The sequence below is a fragment of the Epinephelus fuscoguttatus genome, linkage group LG15 (assembly GCF_011397635.1).
Source record: "Epinephelus fuscoguttatus linkage group LG15, E.fuscoguttatus.final_Chr_v1".
NCBI lineage: Eukaryota > Metazoa > Chordata > Actinopteri > Perciformes > Serranidae > Epinephelus > Epinephelus fuscoguttatus.
This window is the reverse complement of record NC_064766.1, coordinates 15,453,456-15,477,834: the sequence shown is the minus strand read 5'-3', so window position 1 is coordinate 15,477,834 and position 24,379 is coordinate 15,453,456. Positions and strand designations below refer to the sequence as shown.

General features: G+C 40.7%; 1 protein-coding gene across 1 annotated transcript in view; it reads right to left on the bottom strand.

Moving 5' to 3' along the window:
- Positions 1–5,462: 5,462 nt before the first annotated feature.
- The window catches only part of st6galnac3 (ST6 (alpha-N-acetyl-neuraminyl-2,3-beta-galactosyl-1,3)-N-acetylgalactosaminide alpha-2,6-sialyltransferase 3), a 96,466-nt gene continuing 77,549 nt past the window's right edge, over positions 5,463–24,379 (bottom strand). Inside the window, exons 4-5 of the mRNA XM_049598638.1 lie at positions 12,369–12,476; positions 5,463–9,048 (exon numbers count right to left, since the gene is read on the bottom strand). Of these exons, the coding sequence (XP_049454595.1) occupies positions 8,859–9,048; positions 12,369–12,476 (298 nt within the window). The 3' untranslated portion in view covers positions 5,463–8,858. The remainder of the gene's footprint in view (positions 9,049–12,368; positions 12,477–24,379) is intronic.

Genomic DNA, 24,379 nt, shown 5'->3' with positions numbered 1-24,379 from the left:
AATTAAAGCGTAACTCGTGTTTTCGTAGCAGATATTATGGGGAAGACAGATACAATAAGATGCCTGAGCATGAATGTTTTGCAGATAGTATGAATATTTTGCGACTTTGCAGATCAGTTCAATATAAACCTCAAGATGTGGATTAAGTTATAATCCTGGTAACACTAAATTTGTTGCATAATATTTGTTGTTACAAAGTAGTAGTAAATGAAGACATTTTTTAGGAGAATTACCATTTATAGCTATAAGCCTGTGTTACAAAGTGATGGCATGGAGTTTGAGAGACATTAGTGTTTACAAGGCAGGTGGGAATAAGAAGTCAGGTTATGTAAGCCTGCTGCTTTGCTTCAGATCGCTCATCTTTTACTCCATCTTCTATCGTGATACTTTATTCATAACTTCAGCATAAAAACCATGAACGTGAGCATTATTATTTAAAACTCGAGTTCTTTATTTATGCAGAGGTTACATAAAAAACGCTCTTGCTCAACGAAACTCCCGAGACCTGTCTGAACTCAGCACATCTCTGCTCCCTCACTGATGTTTTAAAAATCTCATGAGACGCCAGATTTGAGATGACAGCTCAGCTCGGCCTCCATTCATATAACATGAACACATTTCAGCAGGATTCTTACATTCTGATGCTGCTTGTTTTGTTTAGAAAGGACTTTAATCATATAACAGGGTTTTAGGTTTCCTTTAATCCCCACAGAGAACAGAAGACACAGAGGACATGTTGGTAAAAATAAGAACATTCACAATATCTCTAATTTTAGCTAATATGTAGACAGCAAATGACAGAATAATACATATAACCACTACTTATTTTTTAACAAAATGTACATTTCAGTAACCTGCTATACTCCATGCAGCATTTGGATGTTACTTTACCACCGATAAAAAGGAGCGTGTTCGCTGTGTTAGCAAAAACAACTTTCATTATAACAACCTCAGTGTTATATTACATTCTATGTAACTTAACACACACCCAAAGTTACACATTTCACAAGGACACTTGACCTGAAAATGAAAAAAGGAAAGTGCTTCACAACACAAATAAACAGTTGTAAGACATGCACACTGGGAAAGAAAACATAAAATGAATTGTTCATAGTAAGAAAGCACTTGAGGCATTTGAGAAAATGGCAACAAGTACAACAGTCGGGAGGGAAAATGTTACAAACTGAAGAGGTTTTCGACGTGGAGTCAGACAATCTTTAAAATCTCAACTCCAAAACAGACAGTAATTATCTCGACTGATCACAGCAGGAAACGGAGACAAAAATAATGAGAGCATTTGAAATGGTGAGGAATAATGAAGTTCACATCTTTGTTCCGCAGACATCCAGACCGAGACGTTTTAATCAGGTTTTTTAAAGCCACCTCTGTTTTAACGGTAGTGACCTTCAATTTGCTTTTTTACCTTTGCATTATACAACGAATGAACAATCGGAGCTCATTCCGCTGCCACTTCTGTCGCCGCGCCACTGAGGACAAGCAATGTTTTTTTTTCATTTGCATATATACAGCGACGGCACAGGTCTGGATGCATGAAACCATCTCCAAACAAACTTCACTGCTCAGAACATGAAATAAGGCCAGTTTGAATGATCTGTAAGTTATAAATAAAAAAGAGCCAGGAGCACAAATTGACAAGAATTCAGGGCAAAAAAAAATGGATTTTGGAAATGCTCAATCATTCTTTGATGTCAAGTTTGATAAGAAGATTTATTGCTACTCTGTACTGTAAATATGAAGCTACAATCAGCAGCTGGTTAGCTTAGGTTAACACTAAGACTAGGAACAGGGAGAAACAGTTGGCCTGGACTTGTCTGAATAATGTTCACAGATTTACACATTATGTCTTGTTTGTTTGATCAACACAAAAATAAAAAACAAACAAACCATGAATTGGCCAGGGGGTTGTAGAGAGCCAAAGTTAAACCACAACTTTTGGCTTTGAATCCAGAAATAAAAAAAAAACCTGTTTTACATTCCCACTGACATTTGTCACAATTCTAATAACTAAAAATCCAGCTTTGGAACAGATCCATACTCACGGTACATGGTGCGGCTTGCTTCATATGTCTAGATAATAACGAGAGCTTTCTGTTTTTTAGCAGAAAAATACTGTATAAGGTTTTTTTTTGACAGCAAAGTCAACTAAAGGGTTAGGAAAAAATTATTTTAGAAGAGAGCGTTGGTGAGTTTTATGAGTATAAACAAAACCAAGTTTTGCCAGTAAGAACCTGCAGTGCCACACTTGTACGTTTCAATGGGAGCTGAAGTTTTCGCTGTGCTCACAAAGTAATCCTTTAAAGGTCCAGTGTGTAAAATTTAGGGGCATCTGTTGACAGAAATGGTATATAACATTCCCAACTATGTTTTCTTTAGTTGAAAATCACTTGAAAGTAAGAATGGCTGTGTTTTACTACCTTAGAACGAGCCATTTATATCTACATGTGGAGCGGATCCTCTTCCAAGGAGTTTGCTATGTTGTTTTACAGTAGCCCAGAATGGACAAACCAAACAGTGGCTCTGGGGAGGGCCATTTGTGTTTTCGCACAGCCACTGTAGTTCTTTTACACACTTGGCACATGGAAGACGTTTCAGTTCTATAACCTCACTGCTAAATGCCGCTAAATCTGACAAACTAGACCTTTAACTTTGTTAAAATCAGAAAGGTTTTAATGTCTAATGACATCTGCTGTAGTGGAGCTGATTTCTCTTCGAGCAACGGGCTTCATTTTTTCAGAAAGACTGATGACAGAAACTCTGAATGACAGATTGCATTAAGTTACAGACTTTTGCCCAGGCATGACATCATGACTTTGGCTCTCTACATATCAAACTCCCTCTTGGCCAGGCCATAAATTTATTATAAGATCTGGATACCTGACCCCAAGATGGCGCTTATTCAGCCCCATGGAACTGCTCGCAATTTTTTTCTTCCAAATTCCAGTTTTGCTTCTGTGGAATGCAGCCCACTGAATATGTGCAGAAGTGTTTTTCCCTTTGGCCCCACCCACAAGTTCGTGTTTGGCCCTTAGACTTTACATTGTGATGATATCACAGAAAAGCTTTACAAATATGAAACCTCTATGGATCAACAATTCCTAATAGAAAGAGTCACAACAGACCTTCTTTGCGGTTCTAGATGTCCTGTCACCAGTTTCAGACATCTCTTTAATAATGGCTGTTGATGGGTAAAATTGTTTCTTGGACATGGGATTTTTTTTCACTGCAATACCAAAAGCAGCCACTGGGCAAAAAAATGAAAGCAAGGCTGAGTGGCGTTCCTGGGGGCTGGCTAAAATGTTAACAAGTGAACTTTAGAGGGGCTTGTAGTTAGATTTTGTTGCCTTTCAACAGAACCAGGGCAGCTGTTTCCTTCTGTTTACAATCTTTATGTTCAGCGAAGCTAACCTGCCGGATGTGGCTTTATATTTACTACAAATATCAGAGTAGTATCATCAATCTTCTCATCTAACTCACTGCAAGACATCAAATAAGCGCTTTCCCAGATGTCAAACTACTCTTTCAAAGTTAAAACAAATGTTCTTGGTATATCTGGCCTCCCACTGTGCTCACACTTTAATTCATGGTATTACTGTGGCTCCACTGTTCCTGTAAGCTGCAGATGATTCATGGGAGCCTATATATGGGCGTATTCTCCATAATATCCTATATTATACAGCTGTAGGTATTCTTCCAGTGTGTTCTGGCGGAGAACAATGGCGTATGTGTTGATCGGAAAATAACCGAGAGCACAGCCTGAAGCAGCAGAAAATGTTGGCAACACGCGACCTACAGCAGAGAAAAATGCTGAACACAAACCACTGCGTCAACAAAAAAAAAAAAGCAACCATTAAAATAAAATCGACAAGCGGAGGATTGAAGATGAGCAGAAGAAACATGGTGCTCTTCTTCTGGGTGTGAATAAATAATTTCCATTAAAAAATGTGCCCTAACACACTTGAAAATCTCGGGACGACAACACAGAGCTTAAAATCTCATCATGGTGCGAAGCGCTTTACAATTTACGGTGGATATACTGTACAGCAGAGGTAAAACTGATTGGTGGAGAGCTGCCAGATGACTGCACAATCACAGGCTGAGTGGAGTTGTATAAAAGATGTACGTTAATCATGTAACATGCATGGTGTATTGTATGCATTCAGTATTAACAGCTGCTTTCCCACAGGAACTGAAAGATGTATAATTTCTTCCTGAGGCTCAGATCTTACTGTCAGTCTGCCTGAACAGGAGAAATAATACAGTAAGACGTTTCTGCTTTACATACATCGTGCGGTGGATACTCTGATCCGCAGCTGCTCGCAGTGCTGGGATATTTTGTACCTCTCAAGCACGTGTCATCCCAGAGGAAATCTGAACCGTGACCCTGCCTGTGTTACGGTCATCGCCTATAGGAGACCACCAGGTGGAATGTAAAATAGGGCATTTTTACATTTTGCTGATGCTCTTGTCAGCCAGGTAGACTTACAATGAGTTTTGAATTGTAGGTCATTCTTTGTAAGTTCTGGGGAATCTTACTTGGTCTGGGAAACAGAGAGAGATGATTTTCTGTCTCTGTTCCTCAAGCCAAAAATGTTTCCAAACATACAGCTGAGACACAAGAACACAGAGAGCAGAACTTTGGTTGTTTGCAGGTAAAAATACGGCTAAAAGTCTGGGTTTACACTTCAGTCCACGTATTAGCTTTGTTTGCATCACACACATCTCATTAGGCGAAGGTGTTCGCCCACTTGTCATGGAGACGATCAGTTGACCGTCACAGTCATGTTTTCACTTTAAAGACTTCTCTTCAGTGTGGATGAAAGTTCACTCATGATCTTGGGAAAAGTTTGGTAAAACAAATTAAAGCAGCAACTTAATTAGCTTTAAAGGTTAATTAGTCCTTTTTCAACCAAATCGTTTTATCCACTTAGCAACCCAAATCACTAAACTCAGGAACAAAATGAAAAACTGAACTGCACATTTCTGTTTGTGTTTCCACTGCAAGTGAAGAACAGTGAAGACTGAAATTGGACTGATAATGGATCAGCAAATGACGGCACTGCAATTTCCACACATGATGCAACAACAACAACAGTCATTGTGTTGTTCGCTGTAGTTTACAGTTGCACGGATACAAATTTGGAATGGATGCTGCAAGAGACGTGCAACGTGAGGTGGAGAGGAAACCTGAAAACAACAGAACATTTGTGTCTGAAGAAGAGACAGGAAGTCAACTACATATATATATATATATATATTTTTTTTACATAAACATTAGAAACATTTTCCACTGCTAGTCCTAATATTAATACTGGTGCCTCTGCTTGCTTGCTTTCTGTGTTAATGAATGTTGAACATAAGTTGTAGCTGCCTAAGGCTTGCGTTTGACCAATGAGGCACGTTCACAGTACAGCAAACTCCAGCCGAATATTTCCTGGGCCACCACAGAGCAGAGACTTTTTGGTGGCCAGGACTTAATGTAGACCCTGTTTCCTGAAGGAAGAGTTAAGGTTCCCGGGGTCTTGAGAGTCTGTGCAGGGGACAGGGGCTAGTTTTTTTTAGATGTCTCTGTTATGTTTTATCATTTTTTCCAACCCAGTTTAAAAAATGTATTTTAATATTATTTTGCATATGCCTTGTTAGGACCTGGTTTGCATTGAATTTTAGACTTTAATTCACGATCATCTGAATGTTGTTGAAACAATAGTTACGTGTGACGTAGACATGGGACTGTAGCCAGAATTTTAGAAATACTGAGATCATAAGTCCCCTAAACACACCCTGCCATCCTCAAATAACTCTGACCAAAAACCAGAAACAGGGTAATGTTATTATCTTTTCAAATAAAGGAGCTGCATACGACATTCAGAGCATTACTATAGCAGCAAACTATTTGCTAAGTACAGATATAGTGGAGTAATGGCGTTCTGAGCAGAGAATGAAGTCATGCTCCCTCTGTATGTGTGTTGTAATTTTGAGCTTCTTTGTTCTTTGTAGTGGTAGATTGTCTAGCAGCACATTCATGTTCATCTAATCACCGCTGCTCTGCACTGGACTCTTTACATGGTTACCTTTAATATCGGGATGGTGTCGCCGCCAAAATGTAGAGCCCACTCTCTGATTTCTCCTGTCACAAAGTTAGCTCTGTCGGCACTGTTTCGTCTGTTAGCACTGTTTGTTGAGTTAGTACTGTTAGCTGCTAACTGCCAGCTCAGAAATCTCCATGTTAACAGACAGACAGACAGACCGTGTGCAGGCAATCCTGTCCCAGGACAGAGTTGTCTCACCTTTAGGCCAGCAGAGGAGGTATTAACAGAACTGAATAAATGTCTGTGTAAAAGGGACAGCCGGCAGGACGGGACAGCTGTGATGTTTCGACAGTATGCCATGTCTGCGACCCACCGCCGGGTGATTTAAAAGCAGTTAGAAGCAGTTAGCAGCTAACTCGGAGAAGAACAGCAGGTGAGAATGTCCACAAATTGGGAAGACAATTAGATCCGGGAGCTCCTTACCCTCTGAGCACAGGACGAGATCAACTGTGGTATAATAAGAACACTAAATGGTTGTTATGATGTATTATGTCATTTTCACAGATTAGAAAGTGTTGCCTGATGCGTGTGTTATGTCACACCAGAGGCCGACGCTGCTCTGTTACACATCACTCCCGTCGCACCTCTTTTACTTCCATAACACCGGCATGCAATCTGAAATCACTTGGTTCTGTACAGAAAAGCAAATAAAGGGTCTTGGTCGTGGCCCTATTGTGGGCTATAGATATGCTCTGAGTGGCGCACAAGGTCCTGTTCAGCTGTTTAATTATACCTCTGGTAAATTTCCCTTCCCAACACGAAGATCTAAGTAATATTCCAAAGCCTTTTCCATGCTGCCATGAACTGCTATTCTGGGGGATAAATGCTGAAAACTGTATTTATTCATTGGCCTAAAAAAGTCCAAACATACTAATTCTGTAATTGGCTTATAATTCTCACCACACTACATTATGTAAAATCCCAAGTTGCTAAAACCCTGATATTCACCGACAAATACAAAGGACATGACTTCAGAGTCCTCCATGGTGGCTACGTCCCTGCCAGGACATCCAAAAGGCAGCTTTAACCTACATGTCTTTTGACCTGTAAATCACCAAATCAATGCTGCTTACTGAGAAAGAGCCCAAAATGGAGTGCCTATGTGTGATAGTAAACAGTGCTGTGCAGTCGGAGTGAGATTGTGAAGCTCAGCTGCAGTTTATTACAGTCGTCAGGGACCCTGTGCATCAAGTCGCCTAAATTAGAAGTCTCTGAATCCTTCCAGTCCTCCCCTCTGGGCCGCGACTCTGACCGGGACACTAATCACAGCCTCAAGGGGGGGAAGAGGAGTCACGGTCACAGCCAGAGTGTTTCAACCCTCCACAGCTACCAGCCAACCTACACACCTCAGCACTTCACTGATTATTCTTCACTGTCCTGGAACAGATGCATTCAAATGTAATGACCTGAACCAGGAGACACGCACGCTGCTTTCAAAGACAAATGGGGAGATGTGTTCACACAGTGATACTGTACACAAAGAGGCACAAAGCTGGATGAGAATATGAGCGAGCGTGAGAGAGAGCATCTCCCTCTGTCTCTATACAATGGACTGCAGAGTATATTGCAGGCACAAAATGATAATAGAATACAATTAACTTCAAATGGTTTCACTGCACACATAAATCTCTCCCTCTGCGGGGTCACAAATGATTTAACTCCTTCCGTAAGTGTGGAGTTTCTAATTGCACATTGCTCTATGTGCTGTGATGCTCACATTTTCAATGGCACATTGTTTAAGAGCGTTAGGAGCTTCTATCTCTGCTGAATAAATTAGCAACCTATTCAGACAAAGCCAAAACATGTCTCTTAAAATTTCACAGCATTATTAAAAAAAAAATAAAAAAAGCTGACATCCTTAAGTTGTGTTAGTTTACACACGGCATAACAACCAAGGATAATGATTAAAAAAAAGCTGATTCATATCTACAACTGTGGCTCACCTTCTACTATGAACTGAAATCTGTTTTTATTTTGCTGTTTTTTCTTTCTCAGCCTTTTTTGTTGAAGCTTTTTTAGAAGGGGAAACTTAATTGAAACCTGTTTTCAATAGTCCCTCAGTCAGAGATGAAGGCCTGAATGATACTCCTTATAGATTAATTACAGCCTGTCAGATGGAGACAGACATGCAGAGGAAACAGAGTAGGCGAGCTCGCCAGGCGTCCATGGCAACGAGACTCGTCTCTGCGGCAGCTGAGCTCTTCTTCAGCTACAGTCCTGAAAAACATTTTTAATTCAGCCTTTGCGATGTGCAGCGCCTGCAGACATGTGAGCCGCTGAGGTCACTGAAAGTTGACAGATGGTTGTTTCTTCTTCCTGTTGTTTTCTCCGTTTTTTTTTTCAAGTAAGTCTTCGAGCCATCCTTTGCTAAACTCACAGAGCAGCGAACGGATCGATTAGTCAGTGAAGAGCAGCGTGCTGAGCACTTTCTTCAGCTCTCAAACTCAGGAGGAAAAGTGTTTTCAAGAAGCAGGAGATATGTTTTTGCTGTCCATGATGGTCAAACCTCTGTATGTCTGAGTGGCTGTCAAAATAAACAAACAAGCACTTCCTGGATATTAGCCATCCAGGGCTTGACAAGCAGCCATCAACCAACCTTTTTTAATGGATATGAAATGGAATTTGTGCCAATATGGATGTGTGTACACGTCAGGGAACACGTTTTCTGCCAGTGTAGAGATCCAGCTGGTCCCCTGAGGACGACAACAATGATGATGATGGTGTCATATCTCCATGTCCGTTCAGCCGGGGTCACGACAGCTGCCACGGTGGGTTGAAGAACTTGATGGCGTGAGTTTTGGCCCACTTGGAGAACACGGACTTCTCGGTGATGAAGCGGTGCCCACCATAGGGGGCGCTCTCATGGAGCAGATACTCTGCACACTCGTCCCGGCTGCCCGCCTCGTAGTAGTGGTAGGGAACCTTTCTGTAACCCTCTGTCCTGAAGAGAGAGGAAAGAAAGAATAAGAAACAAAGAAAGAAAGGTATATTTTCAAGTAGTTTATTTAAGTCCTATTTTGTAATTATTATCATATTCCCATGTATCCTGCCATTCTACCCAGGTGCAGTGTTTTATAGTGGAGGATCCTTGTTTCTGAAATAAAGAACAGCTCTGCAAATGTTAGAGGACAATAAAACATTTTTTTGAAAAATAATTTTATAAGCATTTTATCAAGCATCAGGGACAACAAGCAGTGCCATCAAAAACAAATGCATGTATTTAATGAATCTGGAGACTGTTTGGACCGCCATCCACTAAGTAAATTGATAATGAGCTGCGATCCGGCAGCAGGATTTATCTGATTCAGCTCAGCGAGTGATGGGCTGATCGATCACACTTAATCAGATCAGCAGAGATTTCATCAGAGCAGCGCGTCACAACTTCACAATAAAGGTTAAAGTGGAACGCTTCGTAAATTACTGCTTCCAATATGTTATTCCATGTCCTTGGAAAGTTCAGTCACAATTTTGTGAGCATGAGCTACTTTCTTAGAGAAGTCTGAAACTTGTGATGTCATCAAGTATACAGTCTGGAGCTGCTCCACAGACAATGAGTGGGAGCCTGATTTTGTGAACCAACACAGTGTTTATTTTCTTTTTTTTATTCCAATGCAGTGTTCTCATTTCTGAAACAGAAAATGTACCCATATACTCAGAACACTCCATTGGGTGCTCTCAGTGTCATCTATAACATCTTTCACCATTCATTGTCTGTGAAGCAGCTCCAGGCTTTATACCCTATGGCATCACAACATTTGAGTTTTAACACTCACACAGTTTTTGGATTTGAGAGAGTTGCTTGTGTTTACTTATAGTTGTGGACTGTCTTAGGAATGAAATGTATGAATTTTGAAAATGGATGAAAGTCCCCTTTAAAAAGAGAGTCATGGTGCAATTCTATCATTAATCATGTTATCATGTTAATTGACTATTAGGGGAAGACACGTTATTGTTAGACTGATGTTTCAATCAATGATTCCAAGCAGGCTGCAAACTAAATCGGTAACCTGAGTTCCCAATATGAAAAATGTGTCATGAACAACAATGAAAACATTGCTTAGAACATCTGTTTTAGTTGTTAAAATGATCTTTGCCATATGTTGCTGACCATAGTAGCGGTGACACAATGCTGGAATATCCAACTTAAAGTATCTATATTTGATACAATTTTCAGTATCACAGGGAAAACTGACATAGATGGTATTCATTTTTATTAAAATAAATATAACAGTGCTATAACATGACAACAATGGATTTTCTTTTCTTGGTTAGCAGCAGAGAACAACAGCGCAACTGTAGTAAACATTAACAGAGAGAGAATGAAAATGAAAATGAGAGTGCAGCTGGCACAGGTGTTATGATACTGCGGGAAATGAGTATAATCCATATTTCTGGCAACAGTAAACCACACCACTTCACGCAAGTTAACAGTTAAATAGTAAATTAAAGTATTCTATTTTATGATAACATACGTTTTGTTGTAAAGTAACACAGATGTTTGTCATTTCAACACTCCTGCAAAACACACTGCGCTGTACGTCCTGAAAATTGAATTTGCTCTGAGTGCTTCTCATTTACATTTTTGTGTATATATACATTAATAATATGTATTAGATGTACTGTTTTGGCATGATTTTGTTTGTCTGACAATACTTAGAGCTAAGGCATTTTTTTATGACAGTTCATAAAAAATTCCAGTCAGAGAGTTACAACTTTTATCATCTGCAATAATAAGTAAACTAAATTATTAAACTATTAAACTGAAGATCCCTCAGAACAGCATTCAGCAGTCTGAAATGATTCTGCCCCAGGCTAAATTCTCCTCTTGGCAGGTCTCAGTCATTTAAAAAGAAGCAGGAGCTGCTGTTTTGTGGCTGGATTTATTCAATAAATACTCTTTTATTGGCGAGATATTATTCCTATTCTGAGCCAAAGTAAATCTAAAAAACCATCATAATGTACAGTCGGGGGAAGTTGAGCCGTTCTGACCTGAATTTCACAATGACTCGCTGTGTTTACAGTTTGCATCTCCAAACCATTAAAAAGAAGGAGGAATCAATAACGACAGGAGTGAGCACGTAGCGGTAGAATAGATTCATTGAGCACTCTGCAGTTGGGTTCTAATAGCGAGTGACGGCTTTATGAGAAGATGACTTGTGTAACAATTTCATTGGGAGGATGAGCACAGACAGAAGAGAAACAGCCATCACCAGAGGGTCCACAGTGAGAAAGCCACTGTGGCTGTCTGCCAGCTTACAGTAATACACAGTCCAATCACTGCCTCTCCTCTCTGTGTCACACAGTAGTGCGCAGCAGCGTTAACAAATAAATTCAATTTCACCCTCACTCTCTGCAGCACCTGCTGAGGTCAATTCTGTCTGGTGCCTCGAACGTCGTCACACAAAACATCACTTCTTCTTCTTGTACTGGAGCAGTCGGCTGCCAAGAGCACTTTGTGTGGCACTAAATTGTCCATTCAGAAACTCAGTGAAACACAATATCTTCCTGTCTCACGCAGGAGAGGAAGGAAACAAGTGAGAGACAGGCAGGCAGAGAGTGCCGCCCCTTAACTGCCTCACTGAATCATAAAATCCTCGGTGCTGGTTGAATTATCACTCCTCTCTGCCATGTGTCTGGGGCTGTTTATATTTCAACTCCCGCTGTGCACGGGGAACACGAAGAGGATAAAAGGCAGGATTTTCACTGCGTATTAGGTAAAAGTGTTTGATTCGGGGGATAGAGAGAGCTCAGGTTGAGCTGCAAGAGTGGAGGGGAAACGTAGGGAAAGAGTAGGAGAGTCAATCAAGGCTGAGATGACTCGAGACCGAGCAGCCATGCCCGGAGCAACAGCATCTTGTTTGTCATCCCTCCTATGGCCTCGCAGCCAGACAGTAATCACTCACCCAAGAGTCAGAGAGAAGACGACAGGCCGATATACAAATAAAACTTTAAGCAGGGGAGGAATTGGGTGCTGCAGCCCAGCCACCCATAGCATCAGAGACTCTGCAGCCTGCTGGGTATTCTAGGCAGGGAAACATAATGGTATTCACGGCACAGAGAACCCAATATGGATTTCAGCATAGAAATTCAGCCATTAAATCCAAACTGAGGCATCGGAAATGTATTCCAACAGGGCAGTCCGCGATTATGGGAGGCTGCAATTGGCCAGCACCGCTGTGAATGTGAATCTAGTTTTGGAAGTTTTTATAGCAACGTGTACATTTTTCATCCAAGTATGGAGGGTGATAGTTGGTGTCTTACTTGCAGTAGGTGTCATTTATCATGCCGTAGATATGGATCTCTTTGCACATGTCCATGGCGAGGATGAGTGTGAACCAGCCAGTGCTGAGGTAGGAGCCGGACTGGATCCTGCAAAGACACAAAGAAAAGCTTTTAGTGTAATATTCATTAGCATTAAAATAAAAAACATCTAGAGAGTTTCCAGGATGCTGTTTCTCTGACCTTTGTACTCTTTGCTCTTGTGTGCTTGTAATGCAGCTGATCTGAGAATTAAAATGGTTCTAACAGATGTTCCTATTGTAGGCTGCTCTGGATAGGAGTCTCAACTGGGGAACGAAAACTGTAATTTAAAATTTAAATGCATCTGCAGCACGGCCCTCAGGTGTGTAAACATATGTCTGTCATCCTGTACGTTTCACAAGTCATTATTTCTCTCATTTTAAAGACCATTTATTATCTATATCTAAATGTATCTATCTATCTATATCTATATCTATATATAGATATAGATATATATCTATATCTGATATAGATATATATCTATATAGATATATATATCTATATATAGATATAGATAGATGGATAGAAAGATAGATATTTACAAATTCAAAGGCTGAGAAGTAACACACTTTATTGGGTTGTCGAACAGTCGATCACAACAGCAGCAAACACATCGTCCCATGTGATTGATGCAGAAACCCCGTGGGCCAATCAATAACAACATGCATAATCCTTTCATCAGCATCAGACTCGTGGTGTTATGACCTCAAAGTTAAAAATTGTGCGCTTTGATCATTTTTGAACACACAACACACTGTTGAGATGCATCTTGACTCGAGGATTTTGTCGAAACCAGACTAGAAAGTGGGTCATAAAGTGTACACCCACATGGCAGGTGGCCCCGTGCTCCCAGCGGGCCCCCTGCCTTTCAGCAACACAGAATAATACAAGGAGCCTTAGACCTTGTGTGAATTAAACAGAGTGCACAGCTTGATACTGATAATAATGAAGGAAAAAAATGGCTGTATCACCGCAGTGTGACACAGTATCAGCATAGAGATTATGGAAGCCCACAGGTGTCATATAAATGGTAATAAAGCATGCACTCAATTCCCAATAAATAAATTCAGGAATCATAAATTTTCTTATATTAAAAAGGAGGAGGAAGAATGCACAAATTAACATATGTTTCATCAATAAGTAAAATTAAAAGGAATTTATAAAGAAAAGAACGTAAATCAATAAACACTACTTCTTAAAAAAAAATTCCCAAACTGAATTAACATTACAGAGTTAATCATGTAATTGGAAGTATAATTTCTCCTTTCATTTGTTTTTCCATTCACCCACATCTCATTTTACTTTAACCATTTAATAATGGATTAATTTATTTATGTGTGCATTTTATTAATTCCTATTTTAATTTTCCCATTAGATATCAGTTACTAAACTGCTTCAGCACATTTATATGACTCTGTGGTCCTCTGTGAAAAAGGACCACACTGAAAATATCAAAGTGATGCCCAGAAACAGCAGACTAAACAATAAAATAACCAGCACAATAAGCTGGCAGACCTCCTACACTAACACGGATGTTTGGAACAGCAGACCCTGTTAGCCATGCTGCATCCTGTCAGAGTTACCAGCAGGAATGTTGCCCGTTATTGTTAAAGTACCTCGGAGAGCTCCAGCATCCCTGGCTGTTCCAGGATCAGCACCTTGGACAGCGCTCAACACAAACTCCAACTGTTTCCAAACACTTTTGGCTTGTGATCCCTTAAAAACTGGGGGAATGTCTACTTGTTTCTCCTCATCACTCGATGCAAGTGTCTACCAGCTGTGACAAGTTCTACCAAATAACAAATGAATCATTTTCAGCTGCAAAATTATTCAGTGCTTCACAGGAAAACAGTGCTGATGGTCGCACTAAATGAAAGGTCAGGGAATAACAAAAGCCATTACAATTCATCCTGAGAGGGACATGGAAGATTGTACAAACAAATGTGGTGCTAGAGGAAAAGGCAGGGGATCATCAAAGTCATTAGGATTCATCATTTGGGAACCACGAATGTCTGTACAAAATTTAACGGAAATCCATCACACAGTCGTGGAGATATTTTAGTCTGGACTAAAAAAGGTGGACCCTGCCAACCAGCAGCCTGACCAGAACAAAAATTGAATAAAGGTCTTAAAAATAAGCATCATTTGGCGCAGAAGGAAAACTTTCCTCTGCTATCTCATCCTGTTAATCATCTCGTGACACTTCAAATGTGTTTTGCGACCCCTAAGTTTGGAATCCCTTTTCTAAAATAACCTACTTGTAAGAGAGAGCAGGCGGATGCTTAAAGCTGTAGCTGATCTACTTAGTCATGAACCTTTATCACAGGTTATTACAAAGGAGTAAATTTTAATTCACCAATCCTTATTGTGATCCAGAAGTCTTCAAGTCTCCTGCTGGCAAATGAAATCACACAGCAAAGGACTGGAACCATATCACTGATAAAAACCTACACAAAGCTTTCCAACAGCTCGAAATATAGCTCATTATAAAAATGTAATTTCTACTACTGTGTTGAAAAATGCTGTAATTCAGAAATAATTATTTGTAACCTCCTTTCTCTCATGTTATTGCGCTTTGAAAGCAGCTGGCATTCGATAGTACAGCCTGCTCCGTGTGAAGCACAATCATTTATATCTGTCACCTAGCACCTTGATGGAAAAGACATGTCATTTTCTTTCCTCTTGTCAAATGCCTATTGCTGCTAGTTTTTCAAATTATATATATCATAATGACATATGATTACAAGCAATTATGAACATAGACCTTATTGAAGCAGAAAAGGAGACAGTCACAGGGGTGAAATGATGAAATGGATGGGGATAAAGTAAAACCATAGATGTGCATTACAGAGCTGTGCCCAAAACCTAATAAAGATAGATAGTTTTACCTTTCAGTTTTGATTTGGTTTGATTTTTTTTATGGATCTACAAATCACATTGTTTCCATAATACGGAGTGATTTAAACATGGTCCCAAGATTGTTAAAACATAAAATTACCTAATAAAAATCTTTAAAACCCAATAAAATCATTATAGTACCCCCATGAGGGCATCAAAAATAGATAAGACACTCATATCGAGTTTTCACTTTAAACCTTCAGTGTTACAGTATCAAATAACTCAAAGTGATGACACTTTTTAACAGTTTTAATGCCCCAAAATGTTTGCTTTATTATATTAAAACCATAGTCTAAATGTTGGATTTGTCACATGGGCATTCTTTGACTTGCAGTGACCTCCTTAAATATATTTCAGAGTTTCTGCAAAAGATTATGCAAACACATGCATCAATAAATGCAAGGGGGTCAAACTGTGATACAGGAGAGACATTTACAGTGTAGATTCCCCATTTTTACATTTCATGGTTCACGGTGCTGCTGGTGAACACTGTGCAAGTGCAGGCTGCAGCGTCTTGTTCAAGGAGAGTTTGACATGTCACAACGCTGCTGGGAGTGGGGATCGAACCTATGAACTTTCTGATAATGGACAGTCTCTCCAGCCACATCACCACTGTGCTTACAATGGCTAGTTTTTGCTGCTTTCCTCAACGAAAGTCTCCTATTTTTTGTACACAGGAAAAAAAGTGGTGGTGTTTCTGCCCTGCACTCTTTTAAGATCAGTCAAACGATGTGGATGATACTCTTGACGTCTGTGTCCTTGGTGCTCTACTTGATGAAGTTTGAGTTTCTTGTAGACGATGCTCTTATCATTGTCAGTTCAGCTGTGTTTTTCTTATGCTCATTCCAAATTAACCTGCTGATTAACAAGTGAAATGTGTCATGCACCCCTGTGCAGCTGAGGATTTGTTCTTAAGACCAAGCTGACAGTGTGATTATTACAGGATCTGAAAAGGTTTCATGAGCTAGATCCTCTTTGAATTGCTGTTTGGCTACAGGGCTGTAGACAGGATTTTAGAAGACGGGAGTCCAACTGGCCCCATACATTGCTGATAAAGCTGACCAGATAATAAAAACATGTCAAATATATCTTACTAATTGGGATTTTTAGCCATGCTGGTACCATTGCTCTAAGAATAGAAATGTCTGTCTGTTGGCTGGTCACCAATTTAAATATCTCTAACTGTTGGATGGACTGCGATGAAATCCTGTACACATGTTCATGGTGCCCAAAGGCTGAATCCTACTTTTCCTTAATTTTTCCTCTAGCCCCACCATGAGGTTAACATTTGTGATTTAGAGTGAAATATCTTGATACTATTAGATGGACTGCTGTAGACTCTAAGGGGCCCTTATTAATAGTCCATAGCTCATGGTCTAAAGTGCATAGCGCAAGAGCATTTATGGTGTGTCCAACCACTTTGGCTACTTAAACGGTGCATAATCTGGATGCAAAGTAAGGGTCAAGGGGCAAAGGGGTTGTATTTAGTCCCTTAATTAATCATAGGCGTGTTTTGGGCATAACATGAAGTCAACCAATCAGAGTGTCATCTCCTGTTCCCTTTAGGAGCCAGGTGTGGCTTCTATTAAGCTCTGATTTATTCGTGGTGGATTCAGCAAATTGGAGAAGTGAGCTGCTTTATGAGGGTAATAGTATCATGGGAAGTTAAGGCAGCAAAAACTTGAGCATAGCATTCAGGCAGGACACCATGTCAAGCTCAGCTCACATCCCAGCTACATCAGCTGATCTCAAGCAGTCCAATCAATTGAAGGAGCAGCTGATTGATCACGATTCTTTTATATGCAACCAATTGGCTAATCTCATTCAGGACACCCTATTTAAACTGCGCTGGCCTGCCTACTGTTGCTGATTCCTCTGCAAGCTGCTTTGCAACCCGCCTCCACCCCAGCTCCTCCTTTTCATGCTGTGTATGACTTATCAACGTAATTTTTGAATGTCATAGATGCTGCTCTGTTCTGTTCCTGGGGGGTCTTTGCTGGTCTTTAGCAGGGAGGTTTGCTTTCTATGCCTCAGGCTTTCCTCGTTTGCGCATGGAAGGGCAGAGAGGTGTGCTTTCTCTGCCTTAAGGCTTTCTACACATGTGCGTGGAAGGGTGAAGAGGTGTGCTCTCTCCGCCTTAGGCTTTTTACGTGGGTACTTTCTGCTTTCTGCGTAGGCCTAGGAAAAGCAGAGAGGGCCCAGAACAGAGCCATACGTCCAAATATAATACTTCAAATGGAAATTAAGTTTTCTTTGACAAAAGTGGTCCTGACTGAACTGTAGTTATACACTTGACAGAGGAAACAGAACAACTTTTTGCTTCTGAAATAATTAATGAAGATATGCTGCTCCTTGTGTGTATATGTGCACAGCTTCTCTCTTAAAGGGGAACAGGAAAAATAGCAGGAGGATACTTCTTCATTCTGACTTCAGACCAGGTTTTTGTTGGTCAATACCACAATCTCTTGCTGTTGCCTCAAATTAGGAATGTGCCAACAACGCGCCTGACCGAACCTGACCGACATGCCGATGGACACACAGACAGGCACAAGTACATACTTACACAACATGGGCACTGGTTGTCGAAATGTCAGTTGCATGGCAGTGTGCGCCACTTTGCACTGTCACAAACTGGCTCAGTGAATGTGATGGAGTGGCAATGGAGTGAGTAGGTCAGCTAAGTCAGGAATGAAGGCCATGCATGGATGTGTGTCAGGTGTGTTGTGGAGTTGTTGAAGGTACAGAAACAAAAAGCAATGAAGCAGGGTGGATGTCTTGTGGGAAGGGACAGAGCAAGTAAAAACATGAGGCAGCTTTTATAGCCTGGAAGGCACTGGTGAGCTTAATCAAGGCAAAGACCAATGGCCAACTACCTGATGAGTTTGGCTGGAACAACCTCCAAGACACTGAGAGGGGCATCACAATACCTGGTGTAAGAGGGCCCAAAGCCTTATTCTGTAATATACTGTTCCTTGGCTTGAAAATAAACATTTAAATGCCTTAAAGGGTCCTTATAAACCCCAATATTTAACTGCGAACTATAAAATGTAACACACAGGTCCAAAACTAAAACTAAGACAAAAAGAACACAATCTCAGTATTTTTAGTAGTAGGTAAAACCCTGATTGGCTATAGAGAGTTAAAAAAAAAAGGATATGAGGGCAGACTTCAAATACTAAAATACACCACTATCCTTTACAAACACACCAAAGTCAAATTGAGGGAACATAACTGGCAGAAAAAAGAATAAATTAATTTAGAAATCAATCAGCAAACTAAATTAAGCTCAAGACTTTCAAACTTCCTTACTGTAAAACGTGCCTCTAAGATCCCAAATGCACAATGTAGTTGAGCTTTTAGTTTGAGAGGCCAAACAAAACTCTCTGTCACACACACTAACATCGGGGCTGTGGGGAGGTGAAATTACTAAAAAAAAATGCAATTTGTTGTAATAAGGGAGTGGAGGAGCACAGAAGGGAAATGGCACATTATCAGTGATACACAGCTCGGCAGCTCTCAGCCGTCAGAGCTGTCAACACATCACTATTACCCTGCATTATTCATTAGCCATTTGCCACTCTAGCAGTAAGACACACAAAAATACAAGCACACATATATTCGCACACATACACCACATCCCCAGTCGAGTGCTGAATGTCCTGGAGCAAAAAAAAGCTTGCTGGAATAAATAAAGGGGTGGGATCTGCTGACCTGATAACTAACATTTCAAAGCAGATGGAAGGTGGAAGTGGAGACGCAGGGAGAACGACTGATAGAATTCAAGGTCTTCAACAGACAATGTGTTTACCTATGACAATCATAATGGCTCAACTTTTCACAAAGGATGTTGTTATTGTGTGGCCAATTTAAAAGAGAGATAAGCCACGGTGTGAAGCTGCTATGGCAGGAGACAAATAACATCCAGAGCCGGAGGACAGAGAGAATGCAATTTGCTTGTTTTGTTAAAGCAAAAAAAAAAAAAAAACACAGCCTTTTACTCAAAGACGGCAAACAAAAGGTGTCATGAGGTCTGGCTCGACGCTGCCTGGCTTTTTACTGAGTCTCCTTTAGTCCCTACTGCCACAGCTTTCTTGAAAAATAGAACATAATAAATTGTGTTTGGGTGTGAACAGAAACGAACAAAAATGAGAAAAACACGTTAAAAAAAAGCTGTGTTAAATCCTTCTTTCTCTCTCTCTTTCTCTTCAACACAAGTCAAGTGAGGCAGGAGTGATTGGTACTGACATGCTAGGATGCTGCAGTGCTACCGGCACTGGGAAATGAAGGGTGTTTGAGAAATGAAGTCAGACACTCTGAGCAGGGTCTAAGTAAATAATCCCCGAAGTCTGACTGAGCCGGAGCTTTTTGTGCTTTACCTGCCGAGCGCCAGAGGCTAAGGAGCTGCCCGGGATCAGCGAGAGGCTCCTCTACCTCCGACTCCGTTCAATAACTCGCACTTGACATTCACAGCAGGAAAGCTGTCCACGTGTGTGAGAAAATCCGAAGTGACGACCGGTTTAGTTGAATCGCGCTTTATATGTGCCTCTGCAACTGCACAAATATGATATGACACCTGTCCAAAACAATTAGGTAAATATAATTCAGCTCTATTCTGAAAAGTTGATCCTTACCCAGGAATAATTTTGACTGTAAAAACTGATTATTGATGACACGCCAGACAAAGGTTGATATAATATGAGACAAATATTCACATATGTTAGGCACCTGTTGAGTTGTTTAGGAGAAACTGGGCTTGTAATAGACAGCTCAGCACAGACATCATCTACACAGTTAAAAACTAAACTAGAAACTTTTTGCAGGCCATAAATCATGACTATGGATTTATAGAAATGGTTTCACATTTTGGGAAATACCCTCCCTTGCTTTCTTGCCAACAGTCAGATAAGGAGATCGATATAACTCTCATGTCTGTTCTCTAAATTATGAAGCTACAGTCAGCAGCAGGTTAGCTAATGCCTAGCTTACACTACAGACTTTAGCCCTGTTTTTCCACTTGCAGACAGTTTTGGAGGTCCCTGACAAAAGCCCCAGATCAGAGGTAAACTGGCATTGGCTCAGCACTCACAAATCGCTGCTAGTGTGCTTAATTATCTGGACCTGTTAGGGACGCCATTTTTTTTTTTGCCTTGGATGGTGAAGGCACAACCTGCCCTAATCTTTCTCTGATTGGCTAGTACTACATCATTGGTTGGGTTGGTTAGGTTTATGGACAAGAAACATGCCACATCTTTAACCCCCTGGAAAACACAAGGGGTGGTGGTGCTACTCTTGTGCCTACTTTTTTCCAGCTTTCAAGGTCACAGAGAAAGGTTATACCTGATGTTGCTAAGCGACCATAACAAGCACTTTATCACAGCCTACTTACCCAAAATCCAGAGTCCGGATCTGATCATCTTTCAGGCTGTGTCAACTTCAATAATCAACTTCTTCTTCATATTTACCACAAACTGACATTTACTGAAGAAAGGGAAGACATCTACAGGCTGCGATTGGTTGTTCCTTGTCACATGATGTAGTGTACATTGCTGCATTCCCAAGTTGAACTAAATTTATCTGAGAGCATCACTCTCACTTTTGGGGCAACTTCCACATACAGTATCTACAATGAGAACAATGGATTAGAGGGCACAAAAAAATGCAGCATGCGTACTGGCCCTACGTACTGGCCCTGAGGAGTGCCATTGGTTAGGGTTAGGGTAAAAATATCAGGGTAAGCCAATCAGAGGCAGAGTAGGAGAGGTCATGCCTTGCTATGCTAAGGGGGAAAAAAGCTTGTACTCCCTAACAGGACTTTGTCAGTGAGCTACAGCCAATGAGAGCAAAAGACATAGGTTGAGGAAAGTCAGAAGCGCTTTCCAAGATGTGTGTCTGAGAGGGAAAGAGAGAGTGAGGGAGAAGGTGGAAGGTGGACTATTGCACACAGTGTTTCTGTAAGTTACTAGCCTGATAACTCATTTTTGACTTTGATAATTACAATTAAGCACCCTTCGACTGTGGGTTTTAGTTAGACCCGCGCATCACATGACATACTAATCAGGGATTCCTCCTGGTGAAAGATCTTTTGGTGTATGACCCCTTGTTGCTAGTCAGTCATGTAGTGTGACAACAACAATGTCAAAACTCCTGATTACAAGACAGCAAGTAGTGTGGTGCGAGCAATACAGCAATTTGATGACTTTGAAAGTTGTAGTATGAACTTAGCTTTAGCTTAGCACAAAGACTGGAAACGGGGAAACAACTAGTCTGACTCTGTTCCACATTAACAAAATCTAAAGTTAAGGTGGATTTTGTTTCTTTTTTTCAATCTTCATGCTAAATCTCTTCAATTTTTCTTAGTGTAAACACTATTTATTTATTAAGCCTTTTTTTTAAAAACCAGGAAGTCTCTTACATACAATATAGACCTAAAATAAAATGGCATCGTAAGTTAGACATTTCACATGTTGTCACTTAAAGTCACACACACTATATCAAATCAATTAATTTCCTAATGAGCCATTTCTTTAATTTCTACAGTTTGAAATGTATTTAAGCAATGCTTCACAACATTGCAATGTATCCTCATTCAACAACTTGCTTGATATCCTAATAATTAGAAATGTACATACTTATCATACCTTTACATAGGGTTAGGTTCAGGAGGAGAAAGTTGGTACTGACATACCTTAAAATAACACTAGCCTCCTTGGAGAAGGTTTTGTGTTGTCTGACTCATCCCCCACCCCGACCTGCCTCCTTACATGGATTTTATACTACTTCATTCTTCACTCCCATTAGCCCACTGATCAAGTGAAACCAGCTTTCATGACTATGTGGATTATAAACTAATTGTGGTGCAGTACTTTCAGTAGATATACTAACGAACAGTGCATGATCTTTGTCATTACAATTAAGACCTAGACCTAGTTCACCTTTTCTTTGGAGCAGTTTGATGATTTTTAGTCCTTTAATGTCTGATTTTTGTAGGACTGTTTTTGACTGTTCTTGTCTTCTTTTCTGCCAGGTCAGTGTGTGCTTTGACGTGGAAAGACCCAGGCCCTCACTCACATCCATCCTTTATCAAGTTACTTCAGACACAATCTGCAGAGAGCATTTCATCAGACCAAACCAGGCCTTCTTCCTCCTCTAGAGGAGGAGGGTGGGCGTTATATCAACCATCTCTCACTCTCTCTTAATATCTTTTTCTCTGCTCTATTCTGCTTCAAAGAAATTGCCACTCAAGCAGAGCTTCAATTGTATATTGTCTGGGTTTCACAAGTACCATCTAGCCATAGCAGGTAAACACAATGCTATTTTAAAGAAGGGTTTCTTCAACAGATGTTCTCTTTTAAAATTGATCCAATCTCCAGAGACATGAGCAGCAGAACTGCCTCTCCTTCTATATTCCGATATGTGATTCTTTTTCTCCCAGCATGATGTAGCCTGATGCAAATGACTGTTCATTATTAATTGATTAGTTCATACGATAACAGGCCTTGAGACAAGTTGTTGCGTTTGCCCATGAGCGAGTTCTGTGTAGAGGAACAACATACTGCGTCTTCCTGCATCTCTGAAGCAGCTGAGGAGCCTCTGGGACGACACAGTGACAAAATCGAGAGCAGAGCCGCGGGGTGAAAACAGGGCTTTTTTGTAACATTTTTCTTTTTACACAGACCACAGAGCACAGCAATTTATTTTAATGATGAGAATGAGCAATGCAGCCGTGCAGGCTTGCTGAGGCGTTTCTTAATTCTGCCGGGAGGCAATAAGAAGCATCGGGGGTGACCTCCACAACCTGCATTATGAAAAAGACAATTTGCTTTCTTCAAGTCTTGTTTTGTTTACTTTTGTACCAGTACGCAATGCTAATAATAACCAGGAAGAGGATGTTAAACCTCAAAGAAAAGACGCCTGTTGATGCAGAGAAGCTCCATCTTATGTTTGGATGATGTCGGGTCAGAACGAAGCTCGTTGTCAGTCCCTTTTTTTTTCTTTCCCTTTCATGACTCTCTGCCATTAAACTATGAACTCATCTCTTGTTTAACCTACTTTACTGCCATGAAATGTTAATGTTAACCACATGTTTATTTTTATACAGTAAATGTATATGCTATCCAGCAACTCCGACAGTAGCTCAGTCCATAGGGACTTGGGTTGGGAACCGGAGTGTTGCCTGTTCAAGTCCCCGTCCGGACCAAAGTATGAAGCGTGGACTGGTAGCTGGAGAGGTGCCAGTTCCCCTCCTGGGCACTGCCGAGGTGCCCTTGAGCAAGGCACCAACCCCCCCCACCGCTCAGAGCGCCTGTCATGGGCAGCCCCATTCTGACATCTCTCCACTTAGTGCACGTGTGTGTGTTTGGACCTGAGTGTAACTGACAACAGAGTGAAACAGAATTTCCCCTCGGGGATTAATAAAGTACATAAAATTAAAAAAAATAAAATTATCCACTTTGGTCAAAAATAAAATATCTTGACAACTATCTGATGGATTGCCGCTTAATGTGGTACAGATATTCATGATGTCCTGAGGATGAATTGAAACAACATTGGTGATCCTTTCACTTTTAATTTGGTATCATCAGGTGAAAACATTCATTTGTCAAATACTTTGGTTTATGACTAAATACCCACTGACACAAGTACAGTATATCAACAATTGTGTATAGCGCGAATTAGCAAATGTTAGCATACTAACTCTTATAATACAAACTGCTGCCATTTTGGCCTAAAAATAACCCCCAGGTGGGTTGGGAGCCAGCTAATGACGCCACTTATTCGCAGATTACTGTTGCTAACACCGTTGTGTGGAAAGACAGTGTTGCAATGGAAACACGATAGCCATCCTGAAGTCTCCCACACGGCGCCCTGGTGAGTAAGCGGCTTCATTTTCAGCGGCAAAACTCCATTAGCAACTAGCTAATTAAGCATTGTTAACTATGTTAGCACCAGTAGCTGTGCTCATGCTGCCAACAGTGCTAACAGAGCTGACAGCGATAACATACTTAACAATGCTAAAGGGGGTTTGTGGCCCAAATCGAGTTGTTTACTCACTGATGCAACCTGGGGGAATACCA